This window comes from Heteronotia binoei, chromosome 1, assembly GCF_032191835.1.
Source record: "Heteronotia binoei isolate CCM8104 ecotype False Entrance Well chromosome 1, APGP_CSIRO_Hbin_v1, whole genome shotgun sequence".
In the NCBI taxonomy this organism is placed as follows: Eukaryota; Metazoa; Chordata; class Lepidosauria; order Squamata; family Gekkonidae; genus Heteronotia; species Heteronotia binoei.
Window position 1 is genome coordinate 283,242,205 of NC_083223.1, and position 15,824 is coordinate 283,258,028.

Below are 15,824 nucleotides of genomic sequence, written 5' to 3' on the forward strand. Positions count from 1 at the left end.
AAGAGGACTTCTTTTTCTACTTTCTCCATCCCATGCATAAACTTGTAAACCTCTATCATGTCACGCTGCAGTTGACGTTTCTCCAAGCTAAAGAGCCCCAAGCATTTTAACTTTTTTTCATAGGAAAAGTGTTCCAACCCTTTAATCATTATAGTTGCCCTTTTCTGGACTTTTTCCAATGCTATAATATCCTTTTTGAGGTGCGGTGACCAGAATTGCACACAGTACTCCAAATGAGACCGCACCATCGATTTATACAGGGGCATTATGATACTGGCTGATTTGTTTTCAATTCCCCTCCTAATAATTCCCAGCATGGCTTTGGCCTTTTTTATTGCAATCGCACACTGTCTTGACATTTTCAGTGAGTTATCTACCACGAACCCAAGATCTCTCTCTTGGTCAGTCTCTGCCAGTTCACACCCCGTCAACTTGTATTTGTAGCTGGGATTCTTGGCCCCAATGTGCATTACTTTGCACTTGGCCACATTGAACCACATCTGCCACGTTGACACCCACTCACCCAGCCTCAACAGATCCCTTTGGAGTTCCTCACAATCCTCTCTGGTTCTCACCACCCTGAACAATTTAGTGTCATCCGCAAACTTGGCCACTTCACCGCTCACTCCCAACTCTAAATCATTTATGAACAAGTTAAAGAGCATGTGACCCAGTACCGAGCCCTGCGGCACCCCACTGCTTACCGTCCTCCACTGCAAAACTGCCCATTTATACTCACTCTCTGCTTCCTATTACTCAGCCAGTTTTTGATCCACAAGAGGACCTGTCCTTTCACTCCATGACTCTCAAGCTTTCTAAGGAGCCTTTGATGAGGAACTTTATCAAAAGCTTTCTGGAAGTCAAGGTAAACAACATCTATCGGGTCTCCTTTGTCCACATGTTTGTTCACCCCCTCAAAGAAATGTAACAGGTTAGTGAGGCAAGATCTTCCCTTGCAGAACCCATGCTGAGTCTTCCTCAATAACCCGTTTCCATCAATGTGCCTACTCATTCTGTCCTTGATAATGGTTTCTACCAACTTCCCCGGTATTGAAGTCAGACTGACTGGCCTGTAATATCCCGGATCTCCTCTGGAACCCTTTTTTAAAGATGGGGGTGACATATGCTACCTTCCAGTCCTCAGGAACGGAGGCAGATTTCAATGAAAGATTACAGATTTTTGTTAGTAGATGCACAAGTTCAACTTTGAGTTCTTTCAGAACTCTCGGATGTATGCCATCCGGACCCTTCTAGCCCAGGGACAGCCAAAAGATTTTGAGAGCTTGATCAAAGTGCTCTCTGGGGAACGTGTGGGGCAAAGTGGTCCTGCAGTCAGGTAGGTCCTAGGCCTGATGCAGTAGAAATGATCTTCACGTGTTCATGTTATCAAGGTAAGCACCCAACATGAACCCAAAAAGCTGCCTTATCATGAATCAGAAGAAGGTTTGGTTTTATCCCCCACCCTTCAGTTTGGTATAGTGGTAAAGTGTGGACTCTTATCTGGGAGAACCGGGTTTGATTCCCATTCCTCCACTTGCACCTGCTAGCATGGCCTTGGGTCAGCCATAGCTCTATCAGGGTTGTCCTTGAAAGGGCAGCTTCTCTCAGAACCCTCTCAGCCTCACCCACATCACAGGGTGTCTGTTGTGGGGGGAGGAAGGGAAAGGAGATTGTGAGCCGCTCTGAGACTCTCGGAGTGGAGGGCGGCATATAAATCTAGTATCTTCATCTAACTCACAGGGTGTCTGTTGTGGGGGGGGGAAGGGAAAGGAGATGGTGAGCCGCTCTGAGACTCTTTGGAGTGGAGGGCAGGATATAAATCCAATATCTTCATCTACCTCACAGGGTGTCTGTTGTGGGGGAGGAAGGTAAAGGAGATGGTGAGCCGCTCTGAGACTCTTCAGAGTGGAGGGCGGGATATAAATCCAATATCTTCATCTACCTCACAGGGTGTCTGTTGTGAGGGAGGAAGGTAAAGGAGATTGTGAGCTGCTCTGAGACTCTTTGGAGTGGAGGGTGGGATATAAATCCAATATCTTCATCTACCTCACAGGGTGTCTGTTGTGGGGGGGGGAGGAAGGGAAAGGAGATTGTGAGCCGCTCTGAGACTCTTTGGAGTGGAGGACAGGATATAAATCCAATATCTTCATCTACCTCACACGGTGTCTGTTGTGGGGGGGGGGGAAGGGAAAGGAGATTCTGAGCCGCTCTGAGACTCTTCGGAGTGGAGGGCGGGATATAAATCCAATATCTTCATCTACCTCACAGGGTGTCTGTTGTGGGGGAGGAAGGGAAAGGAGATTGTGAGCCGCTCTGAGACTCTTTGGAGTGGAGGACAGGATATGAATCCAATATCTTCATCTACCTCACAGGGTGTCTGTTGTGGGGGAGGAAGGGAAAGGAGATTCTGAGCCGCTCTGAGACTCTTCGGAGTGGAGGGCAGGATATAAATCCAATATCTTCATCTACCTCACAGGGTGTCTGTTGTGGGGGAGGAAGGGAAAGGAGATTGTGAACCACTCTGAGACTCTTTGGAGTGGAGGACAGGATATGAATCCAATATCTTCATCTACCTCACAGGGTGTCTGTTTTGGGGGAGGAAGGGAAAGGAGATTCTGAGCCGCTCTGAGACTCTTCGGAGTGGAAAGTGGGATATAAATCCAATATCTTCATCTACCTCACAGGGTGTCTGTTGTGGGGGAGGAAGGGAAAGGAGATTGTGAGCCGCTCTGAGACTCTTCGGAGTGGAGGGTGGGATATAAATCCAATATCTTCATCTACCTCACAGGGTGTCTGTTGTGGGGGAGGAAGGGAACGGAGATTGTGAGCCGCTCTCTTCGGAGTGGAGGACAGGATATGAATCCAATGTCATTATCTTCACTACCCAAAGGAGTCTCAGAGAGGCTTCTGAGGAGGAGCAGTAGGGAATCACACCCGGTTCTCCAGATTAGAGTCTGCTGCTTTTAACCACTATACCAAACTGGCTCTCAGTATTTTCCCCCCCAATATTGTCTACCATCCATTGCGACTACTCAGACTGGCAGCAGCTCCCAGGGTCTCAGGCTGAGGTCTTTCCCATCACCTCCTACCTCGTCCTTTTAACTGGAGATGCTGGGGATGGAACCTGGGACCTTCTGCATGCCAAGCAGAGGCTCTGCCACTGAGCTCTGGCCCCTCTCCATGGCTCTCCAGGGTCTCAGGCTGAGGTCTTTCCCATCACCTCCTGCCTGGTCCTTTTAGCTGGAGATGCTGGGGATTGAACCTGGGACCTTCTGCATGCCAAGCAGAGGCTCTGCCACTGAGCTATGGCCCCTCTCCATGGCTCTCCTGGGTCTCAGGCTGAGGTCTTCCCCATCACCTCCTGCCTGGTCCTTTTAACTGGAGATGCCGGGGATTTAACCTGGGACCTTCTGCATGTTAAGCAAAGGTTCTGACACTGAGCTATGGCCCCTCTCCATGGCTCTCCTGGGTCTCAGGCTGAGGTCTTCCCCATCACCTCCTGCCTGGTCCTTTTAACTGGAGATGCCGGGGATTTAACCTGGGACCTTCTGCATGCTAAGCAAAGGTTCTGACACTGAGCTATGGCCCCTCTCCATGGCTCTCCTGGGTCTCAGGCTGAGGTCTTTCCCATCACCTCCTGCCTGGTCCTTTTAGCTGGAGATGCCAAGGACTGAACCTTATACATGCCAAGTAGATGCTCTATGGCTGAGCCCTGGGTCTCCCCTTGGCGATGTCATCTTATCCCAGAGGATTTTAGTTCTGATGTACAACCACATATGCCTGGCTGCCTCTCCCACCAGAGAGAGAGGGACGCTTGATTCAAGACACTTACCCGGCCAACCAGCCTGGGGCAGAAAGGGTTACTGATATCATACTGACGGACGTCGCCGTGGATGAAGTTGCTCATGTACATGAACCGATCGTCCAAGGAAATGAGCATGTCGGTGCAGAAGCCTGAGAAGAGAGGAAGGTAGGAATATTTATTTTTTATATGGTTTTAGTGGTTTTAATATGTAATCCCTGGTTGTTGTTAGCCACCCTGAGTCCGTTTACGGAGAGGGCGGGATGTAAGTTTAAGGTAAATAAAATATGTAAAAGAAGAAGAAGATATTGGATTTATATCCCACCCTCCACTCCAAAGAGTCTCAGAGCGGCTCACAATCTCCTTTCCCTTCCTCCCCCACAACAGACACCCTGTGAGGTAGATGAAGATATTGGATTTATATCCCACCCTCCGCTCCGAAGAGTCTCAGAGCGGCTCACAATCTCCTTTCCCTTCCTCCCCCACAACAGAACCCTGTGAGGTAGATGAAGATATTGGATTTATATCCCGCCCTCCACTCCAAAGAGTCTCAGAGCGGCTCACAATCTCCTTTCCCTTCCTCCCCCACAACAGACACCCTGTGAGGTAGATGAAGATATTGGATTTATATCCCGCCCTCCACTCCAAAGAGTCTCAGAGTGGCTCACAATCTCCTTTCCCTTCCTCCCCCACAACAGACACCCTGTGAGGTAGATGAAGATATTGGATTTATATCCCGCCCTCCACTCCGAAGAGTCTCAGAGTGGCTCACAATCTCCTTTCCCTTCCTCCCCCACAACAGACACCCTGTGAGGTAGATGAAGATATTGGATTTATATCCCGCCCTCCACTCCGAAGAGTCTCAGAGGGGCTCACAATCTCCTTTCCCTTCCCCCCCCCCCACAACAGACACTCTGTGAGGTAGATGAAGATATTGGATTTATATCCCGCCCTCCACTCCAAGAGTCTCAGAGCGGCTCACAATCTCCTTTCCCTTCCTCCCCCACAACAGACACCCTGTGAGATAGATGAAGATATTGGATTTATATCCCGCCTCCACTCTGAAGAGTCTCAGAGCGGCTCACAGTCTCCTTCCCCTTCCTCCTCCACAGCAGACACCCTGTGAGGTAGATGAAGATATTGGATTTATATCCCGCCCTCCACTCCGAAGAGTCTCAGAGCGGCTCACAGTCTCCTTTCCCTTCCTCCTCCACAGCAGACACCCTCTGAGGTAGATGAAGATACTGGATTTATATCCCGCCCTCCACTCCGAGAGTCTCAGAGCGGCTCACAATCTCCTTTACCTTCCTCCCCCACAACAGACACCCTGTGAGGTGGGTGGGGCTGGAGAGGGCTCTCACAGCAGCTGTCCTTTCAAGGACAACCTCTGCCAGAGCTATGGCTGACCCAAGGCCATGCCAGCAGGTGCTAGTGGAGGAGTGGGGAATCAAACCTGGTTCTCCCAGATAAGAGTCCGCACACTTAACCGCTACACCAAACTTAACCACTACACCAAGGTATCTTGTTTATTCCAGGGGTGGCCAACAGTAGCTCTCCAGATGTTTTTTGCCTACAACTCCCATCAGCCCCAGCCAGCGTGGCCAATGCCTGGGGCTGATGGGAGTTGTAGGCAAAAAACATCTGGAGAGCTACCGTTGGTCACCCCCTGCTTTATTCTAATCGCTAGTGGCTTTTCAGGACTGATATCAAAACCCCACCTCGCAATGGGTTTTGTAGTGATTTCGTGGGAAAGAGAGCACTCAGCTGAGTTTCTTTTTGAAAACTAACAATCTGATATTTAAATGCTTGAATCTTTTTTTACTTAAATAAATGATTTAAAGAAACAGTTGCGTTGATTCTGTGTTCCGAATGCATTGCTGCAGTGAAAGACGTAGGGTTACTAAGTATGGGATGGAAAATTCTTGAGGAATTGGGGTGGAGCGTGGGGAGTGGCAAGGTTTAGATAGGGGAGGGGCTTTGGCTGGGTCCAATGCAATAGAACCTCCCCCCCCCCCCAGCAGTCATTCCCTCCAGATCTCTGTAGTCTGGACTTCAGCTGTATTTGAAGATTGCCAGGCCCTACCTGGAGGTTGACAACCCTAGGAATAATTAACAGTGTCAATGGAGCATCCAGATGAAACCTTCTTACATACTTTCCTCCCCTCATGGCTGCCGTTCCTCCCCCTTTCCACTGGAGCGCTGAATTCTTTTAAAAAAAATGCTAGCTGTTCTATCGCTATAGCATTATAACACTATAGCAATACTGCAGCTCTCCATTGTCTTCAAAAGCCAGTCAAAAGTCCCCTGGTGGCTCAGCAAGGGAAATGGTGGCCAACGTGGGCAGGAGGTTCGAAAGGCCCACTTCCCACCCAGATGCATTTGGATTACATTCTTGCCACAGAGAGAGCACTCAAGCAGGTAGGGGAAAGATCAGAGCAAACTGGGGGACTGCCTGAAAAGTCGACAAGTGGAAGACAGCAGCTTGTGGAGGGTTCGAAAAACACCACTTGAGTTGTGAAGCCGAAAACGAGGGAGAGTGCAGCGGTGCTGCTGTGGATGCTAACGGACACACCCTAATGGTGTGCACTGCGAAGACACCAAGGCAGGAATGACACAAGCCAAGTCTCCATTCTTCCAGGAGGGGGCGCAGCTGCCTGTCTCCTCAACAAATCTAGCAAAGGGATTTGCTAAAACCTGCAGTTTGCAAAGAGCAGGGATGGATCTTGGGGTCGTGGTAGAGAACTCACTGAAAATGTCAAGACAGTGTGCAGTTGCAATAAAAAAGGCCAGCGCCATGCTGGGAATTATTGGGAAGGGAATTGAAAACAAATCAGCCAGTATCATAATGCCCCTGTATAAGTCGATGGTGCGGTCTCATTTGGAGTACTGTGTGCAGTTCTGGTCGCCGCACCTCAAAAAGGAGATTATACCATTGGAGAAAGTCCAGAAAAGGGCAACTAGAACTTTCCCTATGAAGAAAGGTTAAAACGCTTGGGGCTCTTTAGCTTGGAGAAACGTCAACTGCGGGGTGACATGATAGAGGTTTACAAGATGATGCATGGGATGGAGAAAGTAGAGAAAGAAGTCCTTTTCTCCCTTTCTCACAATATGAGAACTTATGGGCATTCAATGAAATCGCTGAGCAGTCAGGTTAAAAGGGATAAAAGGAAGTCCTTCTTCACCCAAAGGGTGATTAACATGCGGAATTCACTACCACAGGAGGTGGCGGCGGCTACAAGCATAGCCAGCTTTAAGAGGGGATTGAATAAAAATATGGAGCAGAAGTCCATCAGTGGCTATTAGCCACAGTATATATGTGTGTGTGTGCGTATATACACACACACACATATATTGGCCACTGTTTGACACAGTGTTGGACTGGATGGGCCATTGGCCTGATCCAACATGGCTTCTCTTATGTTCTTAGGTGACGCAGTGTGTTGGACTGGAGGGGCCATTGGCCTGATCCAACATGGCTTCTCTTATGTTCTTATGAGACACAGAGAGTTGGACCAGATGGGCCAGTGGCCTGATCCAACATGGCTTCTCTTCTGTTCTTATGTGACACAGAATGTTGGACTGGATGGGCCATTGGCCTGATCCAACATGGCTTCTCTTATGTTCTTATGTGACACAGAGTGTTGGAGTGGATGGGCCACTGGCCTGATCCAACATGGCTTCTTTTATGTTCTTATGTGACACAGAGTGTTGGAGTGGATGGGCCACTGGCCTGATCCAATAGGGCTTCTCTTCTGTTCTTATGTGACACAGAGTGTTGGACTGGGTGGGCCATTGGCCTGATCCAACAGGGCTTCTCTTATATTTTTATGTGACACAGAGTGTTGGACTGGAGGGGCCATTGGCCTGATCAAACATGGCTTCTCTTATGTTCTTATGTGACACAGAGTGTTGGACTGGAGGGGCCATTGGCCTGATCCAACAGGGCTTCTCTTATGTGACACAGAGTGTTGGACTGGATGGCCCATTGGCCTGATCCAACAGGGCTTCTCTTATGTTCTTATGTGACACAGAGTGTTGGACTGGAGGGGCCATTGGCCTGATCCAACAGGGCTTCTCTTTATGTTCTTATGTGAAACAGAGTGTTGGACTGTAGGGGCCATTGGCCTGATCCAACACGGCTTCTCTTTTGTTCTTATGAGACACAGAGTGTTGGAATGGAGGGGCCATTGGCCTGATCCAGGATGGCTTCTCTTAAGTTCTTATGTTACACAGAGTGTTGGACTGGAGGGGCCACTGGCCTGATCCAACAGGGCTTCTCTTATGTTCTTATGTGACACAGAGTGTTGGACTGGAGGGGCCATTGGCCTGATCCAACAGGGCTTCTCTTTATGTTCTTATGTGACACAGAGTGTTGGACTGAAGGGGCCATTGGCCTGATCCAACACGGCTTCTCTTTTGTTCTTATGAGACACAGAGTGTTGGACTGGAGGGGCTGTTGGCCTGATCCAGCATGGCTTCTCTTATGTTCTTATGTGACACAGAGTGTTGGACTGGAGGGGCCACTGGCCTGATCCAACATGGCTTCTTTATGTTCTTATGTGACACAGAGTGTTGGACTGGATGGGCTATTGGCCTGATCCAACAGGGCTTCTCTTATGTTCTTATGGAGGAAAGTATACAGAGCAGTCCCAGACTCCATCCTTTTGACCCACCTGGCATTTCCGGTAATAACCAGCCTGACACTTTCTTGCTCGGAATTTGGATCACTTTGTCTGCCGTCCAGCTTCCATCCTGTGGAGGAAACACGTATCATTTATTTATTTATGTTTTTTATAGTCCACCTTTCTCACAGGGACTCAAGGCGAGTAACTCAGAGTGAGTCGGTACAAATGGTAAAATGGGACAATAACCAATACGTTAGGATTTTAGAAGTCTGGAGGAGTGTATTGTAAAAAACATAACAACCAATTATAAAAATGTCTTAACTACGTTGGAAGCAGGAAACCAGCCAGGGAGGCAGTGGGGCCCTTGGATGACCAAGGGGTAAAAGGATTACTGAAGGACGATAGGGAAATGGCTGAGAAGCTGAATGCATTTTTTGCCTCCGTCTTCACTGTGGAAGATGGGAAGTGTTTGCCCACTCCAGAACCGCTGATTTCGGGAGGGGCGTTGAAAGACCTAAGTCAGATTGAGGTGACAGACAAATTAAAAACCGATAAGTCACCAGGCCCGGATGGCATACATCCAAGAGTTCCCATAGGTGAACTTGTGGATCTCCTGACAAAAATATGCAATCTTTCATTGAAATCTGCCTCCGTTTCTGAGCACTGGAAGGTAGCAAATGTCACCCCCATCTTTAAAAAGGGTTCCAGAGGATGTTCGGAAAATTACAGGTCAGTCAGTCTGACGTCAATACTGGGAAAGTTGGTGGAAATCATTATTAAAGAAAGAATTAGTAGGCACATTGGTAAAGAAAAGTTTTTGAGGAAGATGGGTTCAGCATGGGTTCTGTAAGGGAAGATCTTCTCTCACTAACCTGTTAGTGTTCTTTGAGGGGATGAACAAACACGTGGATAAAGGGAACCCAATAGGTGTTGTCTACCTTGACTTCCAGAAAGTTCCTAATCAAATGCTCCTAAGTAAGCTTGAGAGTCATGGGGTAAAAGGACTAGTGCTCTTGTGGATCAAAAACTGTCTAATTAATAGGAAACAACAAGTGGGTATAAATGGACAATTTTCGCAGTGGAGAGTGGTAAGCAGTGGGGTGCCGCAGGGCTCGGTACTGGGTCTGATGCTTTTTAACTTGTTCACTAATGATTTTGGAGTTGGGAGTGAGCAGTGAAGTGGCCAGGTTTGCGGATGACACTAAATTGTTCAGGGTGGTGAGAAGCAGAGAGGATTGTGAGGCACTCCAAAGGGATCTGTTGAGGCTGGGTGAGTGGGCGTCTATGTGGCAAATGTGGTTCAACGTGGCCAAGCGCAGAGTAATGCACATTGGGGCCAAAAAGCCTAATTATAAATACAAGTTGATGGGGTGTGAACTGGTGGAGACTGACCAAGAGAGAGATCTTGGGGTCATGGTGGATAACTCACTGAAAATGTCAAGACAGTGTGTGATTGTAATAAAAAAGGCAAACGCTGTGCTGGGAATTATTAGGAAGGGAATTGAAAACAAATCAGCCAGTATCATAATGCCCCTGTACAAATCGATGGTGCGGCCTCATTTGGAGTACTGTGTGCAATTCTGGTCACAATACCTCAAAAAGGATATTATAGCATTAGGAAGATAGCAACTAGAATGCTGAAACGGTTGAAACACAAAATGGCTGCCACAGCTTCCTTTCAGTCTTGCACTTAAGATGCTTGCGGCAGCTGTTGCCAAAGCAAGGTTTATTTAAAAATATATATCTGCACAGTCAATCAAATCTCTAATGGCCAATCACAAACCTTGCTGGGCAAAAGGCCCACCTGACCCCTCCTACTTTCTCAAAACACTTACTGGGTGCCCGGAAAGGTGCAGGCAGGCATGCTGGGAACCCCAGCTCTACAAGATTTATGATCTCTGTTATGTAAAGTTCACCAATGAAATCCTCAATGCTGGTGAACTTAGGAAACTGGGAGTGTCCACCCCGCCCCCCCCTCCGCCCCCCCACACTTCAGGCGAGAAAACTCAGCTGGCCATCTTTATCGCCATGCAGAAACAGTTGCCAATAGAGCTGCCAATTCCCAGGTGGGGTGGGGACAGGGGATCCCCCGGTTTGGAGGCCCTACCCCAGCTTCAGGGTCATCAGAAAGCTGGGAGGAGGGGAATGTCTGCTGGGCACTCCATCATACCCTATGGAGAGTGATTCCCATAGGGTATAATGAAGAGTTGATCTGCAGATGTCTGGGGGGAGGCTGTTTTTTGAGGTAGAAGTACCAAATTTTCAGCATAGTATCCAATGCCTCTCCTCAAAAAACCCTCCAAGTTTCAAAAGGTTTGGACCAGGGGGTCCAATTCTATGAGTCCCAAACATGGTACCCCTATCCTTCATTGTTTCCAATGGTGGGAAGGCATTTAAAAGGTACGCAGTCCCTGTAAATTTGATGGCCAGAACTCCCTTTGGAGTTCAGTCGTGCTTGTCACAACCTTGCTCTTGTCTCCAGCCCCAATGTCGCCTAGCTCCACCCCCAAAGTCTCCTGGCTCCACCCCCAAAGTCCCCAGATACATCTTGAATTGGACTTGGCAACCCTAGTTGCAAACATTCACCTGTGTCTTGTAGAAGTGGTAGACGGAGCTCTGGAGTGCACAGACCACCATCCCATGTGCCGCATCGGGGTTGTGCAGGAACCGAATTTCAAAGGGGATGGAATCCTCCCCTAAATCGATCGACTGGCAGAAGCAGTGGGTAGTCCAGTCCCAGACGTTCAGGCGGCGGCCGTAGAGCCCTGAAGGTGGACAGAGAAGGAAACCAAGGCCAGACAGCCGGTGAGCGACTGCGAATCCACCAGAGGTAACAGGCTTCCGTTCACTGAGAAACAATTCAGGCCACCGTGCAGACATCACCCACCAGGATCCGCTTGATCTTCGGAAACAGCTGACTGCAAACAGCCAAGCCTTTGCCAGGGTTTGCTCTGTGACTGCTGGCCAAAGAGAACCAGACAAACAAATCAGCCAGTATCATAATGCCCCTGTATAAATTGATGGTGCGGTCTCATTTGGAGTACTGTGTATAATTCTGGTCGCCGCACCTCAAAAAGGATATTATAGCATTGGAGAAAGTCCAGAGAAGGGCAACTAGAATGATTGAAGGGCTGGAGCACTTTCCCTATGAAGAAAGGTTGAAACGCTTGGGACTCTTTAGCTTGGAGAAACGTCGACTGCGGGGTGACATGATAGAGGTTTACAAGATAATGCATGGGATGGAGAAAGTAGAGAAAGAAGTCCTTTTCTCCCTTTCTCACAATACAAGAACTCGTGGGCATTCGATGAAATTGCTGAGCAGACAGGTTAAAACGGATAAAAGGAAGTACTTCTTCACCCAAAGGGTGATTAACATGTGGAATTCACTGCCACAGGAGGTGGTGGCGGCCACAAGTATAGCCACCTTCAAGAAGGGTTTAGATAAAAATATGGAGCACAGGTCCATCAGTGGCTATTAGCCACAGTGTATGTGTGTATATAAAATTTTTTGCCACTGTGTGACACAGAGTGTTGGACTTGATGGGCCGTTGGCCTGATCCAACATGGCTTCTCTTATGTTCTTAGACAGGCTTGAAGAAACTAAAACTTAACCTGGATAAAATGGAGGTAAATTGGAGACTGAGAGGAGAAAAGATCTTGGGGTTTGTAGTGGTCAAACCTCAGATTCAGCAGGAGAAGAAGATGATGATGAAGATATTGGATTTATATCCCGCCCTCCATTCCGAAGAGTCTCAGAGCGGCTCACAATCTCCTTTCCCTTCCTCCCCCACAACAGACACCCTGTGAGGTAGATGAAGATATTGGATTTATATCCCACCCTCCACTCCGAAGAGTCTCAGAACGGCTCACAGTCTCCTTTCCCTTCCTCCCCCACAACAGTCACCCTGTGAGGTTGATGAAGATATTGGATTTATATCCCACCCTCCACTCCGAAGAGTCTCAGAGCGGCTCACAATCTCCTTTCCCTTCCTCCCCCACAACAGTCACCCTGTGAGGTAGATGAAGATATTGGATTTATATCCTGCCTTCCACTCTGAAGAGTCTCAGAGCGGCTCACAATCTCCTTTACCTTCCTCCCCCACAACAGACACCCTGTGAGGTAGATGAAGGTATTGGATTTATATCCCGCCCTCCACTCCGGAGAGTCTCAGAGCGGCTCACAATCTCCTTTACCTTCCTCCCCCACAACAGACACCCTGTGAGGTAGATGAAGGTATTGGATTTATATCCCGCCCTCCACTCCAAAGAGTCTCAGAGCGGCTCACAATCTTCTTCCCCTTCCTCCCCCACAACAGACACCCTGTGAGGTAGATGAAGGTCTCTCTCTCTCTCGGCTTGGCTTCGCGAACGAAGATTTAAGAAGGGTGCAATAGTCCACGTTTGCTGCAGGCTCGCTGGTGGCTGACAAGACCAATTTGGGACAGGCAGGTCCGGCCACAGCGGCTGCAGGGAAAAGTCTGATTTAGGGTTGGTCCTGTAGCAGTGCGATTCTTCCTCAATCTCCTTGTGGGTGGGGCTGAGAGGTAGGGTTGCCAAGTCCAATTCAAGAAATATCTGGGGACTTTGGGGGTGGAGCCAGGAGACTTTGGGGGTGGAGCCAGGAGACATTGGGGCGGAGCCAGGAACAAGAGTGTGACAAGCATAATTGAACTCCAAGAGAGTTCTGGCCATCACATTTAAAGGGACAGCACACCTTTTTAAATGTCTTCCTTCCATAGGAAATAATGAAGGATAAGGGCACCTTCTTTTGGGGCTCATAGAATTGGACCCCCTGATCCAATCGTTTTGAAATTTGGGGGATACTTTGGGGAGAGGCACTAGATACTATATTGAAAATTTGGTGCCTCTACCTCAAAAAACAGCTCCCCCAGAGCCCCCGAAACCTCCAGATCAATTCCCCATTATACCCTATGAGAAGACGTTTCCCTCTCCACCCCCTTCCCCCCCCCCCCTTTCTGGGAAATCTGATGCAGGAGACAGAACTCACTCACCTCCAGAGGTGCAAAGGCACATGGTCCTTTGGGGGCGTGGCTGGGCTCCCCTCCCTTCACCGGCCAGCTGACTGGGGGCGGGAAGCAGCCTGAGAAAACGGAAGAGCTCTGGCTGCTGCGATCGGGGCTGGGTGGGAAGGGCTGCCGTTCTCCCCCTCCCCCCCCGCTTTCCCTTTTATGGCCAGCGGGGGGAGGAGGCTCCAAATCGGGGGTCTCCAGGCCTAGCGGGGGATTTGGGACCCCTACTGAGAGGGCTCTCCCAGAAGCTGCCCTTTCAAGGACAACCTCTGCCAGAGCTATGGCTGACCCAAGGCCATTCCTCTGCCCTGTTGTTGGCCCTCTAGAGGAACTGGCTGGCCGCTGTGTGAGACAGGAGGCTGGACTAGATGGACCCTCTCTGGTCTGACCCAGCAGGGCTCTTCTGATGCTCTTCTCAAGGGAAGGCCTCAGCCTCTCTGCCCTGTTGCGGGCCCTCCAGAGGAACTGGCTGGCCCCTGTGTGAGACAGGAGGCTGGACTAGATGGGCTCTCCCTGGTCTGACCCAGCAGGGCTCTTCTGATGTTCTTCTCAGGGGAAGGCCTCCCTGCCCTGTTGTTGGCCCTCCAGAGGAACTGGTTGGCCTCTGTGAGACAGGAGGCTGGACTAGATGGACCCTCCCTGGTCTGACCCAGCAGGGCTCTTCTGATACTGAGGGGCCAGCAAGCACCAGGCGTACCCATTTTACATATAAATTTTTAAAAATCCATGTTGGCGACTTGGCAAATGATTAATGAAATTCCAAAATCCCCTTGTTCAGAGATAGAATGTCTCTGCTTGGGAGCTGCTCAGTCAAACGACAGCAACAATATCTACTGTTGTCAAGTGTCTCCTTTCCTCATTCCCCAACTAAGGGATGCACTTAGCTGTTTTGGGGCTGCTGGCAGAGGGCCAATGAGAAGCTGCAATTGAGCCTGCCTGGTCTGCTGCCTTTACTAAGCCTCTGAGCAGACTGTGACCTGGCTTCACCGCCAAGCATGCCCAAGGACTACAAAGTGAAGAGGAAGCATTAAGGAGATTTGGTTTGGACAACAGTGGTTATATATTGTACCCTTGTATCAGCAGAGCACTGCACTGTTCTGTCCTTGTTGATAGGGGTGACATGATAGAGGTTTACAAGATTATGCACAGGATAGAGAGGGTAGAGAGAGAAGTAGGGATTGTGGGGAGGGGAGTTGGGGAGAGACGGTGGCTCAGGGGTAGAGCATCTGCTTGGGAAGCAGAAGGTCCCAGGTTCAATCCCCGGCATCTCCAACTCAAAAGGCTCCAGGCAAATAGGCGTGAAAAACCTCCGCTTGAGACCCTGGAGAGCCGCTGCCAGTTAGGGGAGGGAAGGTGGCTCAGTGGTAGAACATCTGCTTGATAAGCAGGAGGTCCCAGGTTCAATCCCCGGCATCTCCAACTAGAAAGGGTCCAGTTGAGTAGGCGTGAAAAACCTCAGCTGGAGACCCTGGGGAGCCGCTGCCAGTTAGGGGAGGGACGAAGGCTCAGTGCTACAGCATCTGATTGGTAAGCAGAAGGACCCAGGTTCAATCCCCACTGGCATCTCCAACTCAAAAGGGTCCAGGCAAATAGGTGTGAAAAACCTCAGCTTGAGACCCTGGAGAGCGCTGCCAGTCTGAGTAGACAATACTGACTTTGATGGACCCAGGGTCTGATTCAGTATAAGGCAGCTTCGTATGTTCAAGTACTTTTCTCCCTTTCTCACAATACAAGAATTGCTGAGTGGTCAGGTTAGAACAGATAAAAGGAAGTACTTCTTCACCCAAAGAGTGATTAACATGTGGAATTCACTGCCACAAGAGGTGGTGGCGGTTACAGGTATAACCAGCTTCAAGAAGGGATTGGATAAACATATGGAGCAGAGGTCCATCTGTGGCTAAATGTCTCCCAAACCAGAGACCTTTTATCTCCTGTCAGCTTTCCCCCAAGATTTAGTTTAAAAACTGCTCTGCCACCTTTTTGATTTTAAGCGCCAGCAGCCTGGTTCCATCCGGGGACAAGTAGAGACCGTCTCTTTTGTACAGCTCCCGCTTGTTCCAGAAAGCATCTCAGTGCCTAACAAACTTAAACCCTTCCTCCTTACACCATCGTCTCATCCACACATTGAGACTTCTGATTTGTGCCTCTCTCCAGCCCTGCACGTGGAACAGGTAGCACTTCTGAGAAGGCCACCTTGGAGGTCCTGGCCTTAAGTCTCCCGCCAAGCAGCCTAAATTTTTCCTCCAGGACCTTGCGACTGCATTTCCCCACATCGTTGGTGCCAACATGCACCACGACCACTGGCTCCTCCCCAGCACTGTCTATCAGCCTATCTACTACACGCGTAATGTCCGCTACCTTCGCACC

General features: G+C 49.4%; 1 protein-coding gene across 1 annotated transcript in view; it reads right to left on the minus strand.

Moving 5' to 3' along the window:
• The window catches only part of LOC132584634 (methanethiol oxidase-like), a 56,129-nt gene that overhangs the window by 5,953 nt on the left and 34,352 nt on the right, over positions 1-15,824 (minus strand). Inside the window, exons 6-8 of the mRNA XM_060256538.1 lie at positions 11,014-11,192; positions 8,476-8,554; positions 3,833-3,954 (exon numbers count right to left, since the gene is read on the minus strand). Of these exons, the coding sequence (XP_060112521.1) occupies positions 3,833-3,954; positions 8,476-8,554; positions 11,014-11,192 (380 nt within the window). The remainder of the gene's footprint in view (positions 1-3,832; positions 3,955-8,475; positions 8,555-11,013; positions 11,193-15,824) is intronic.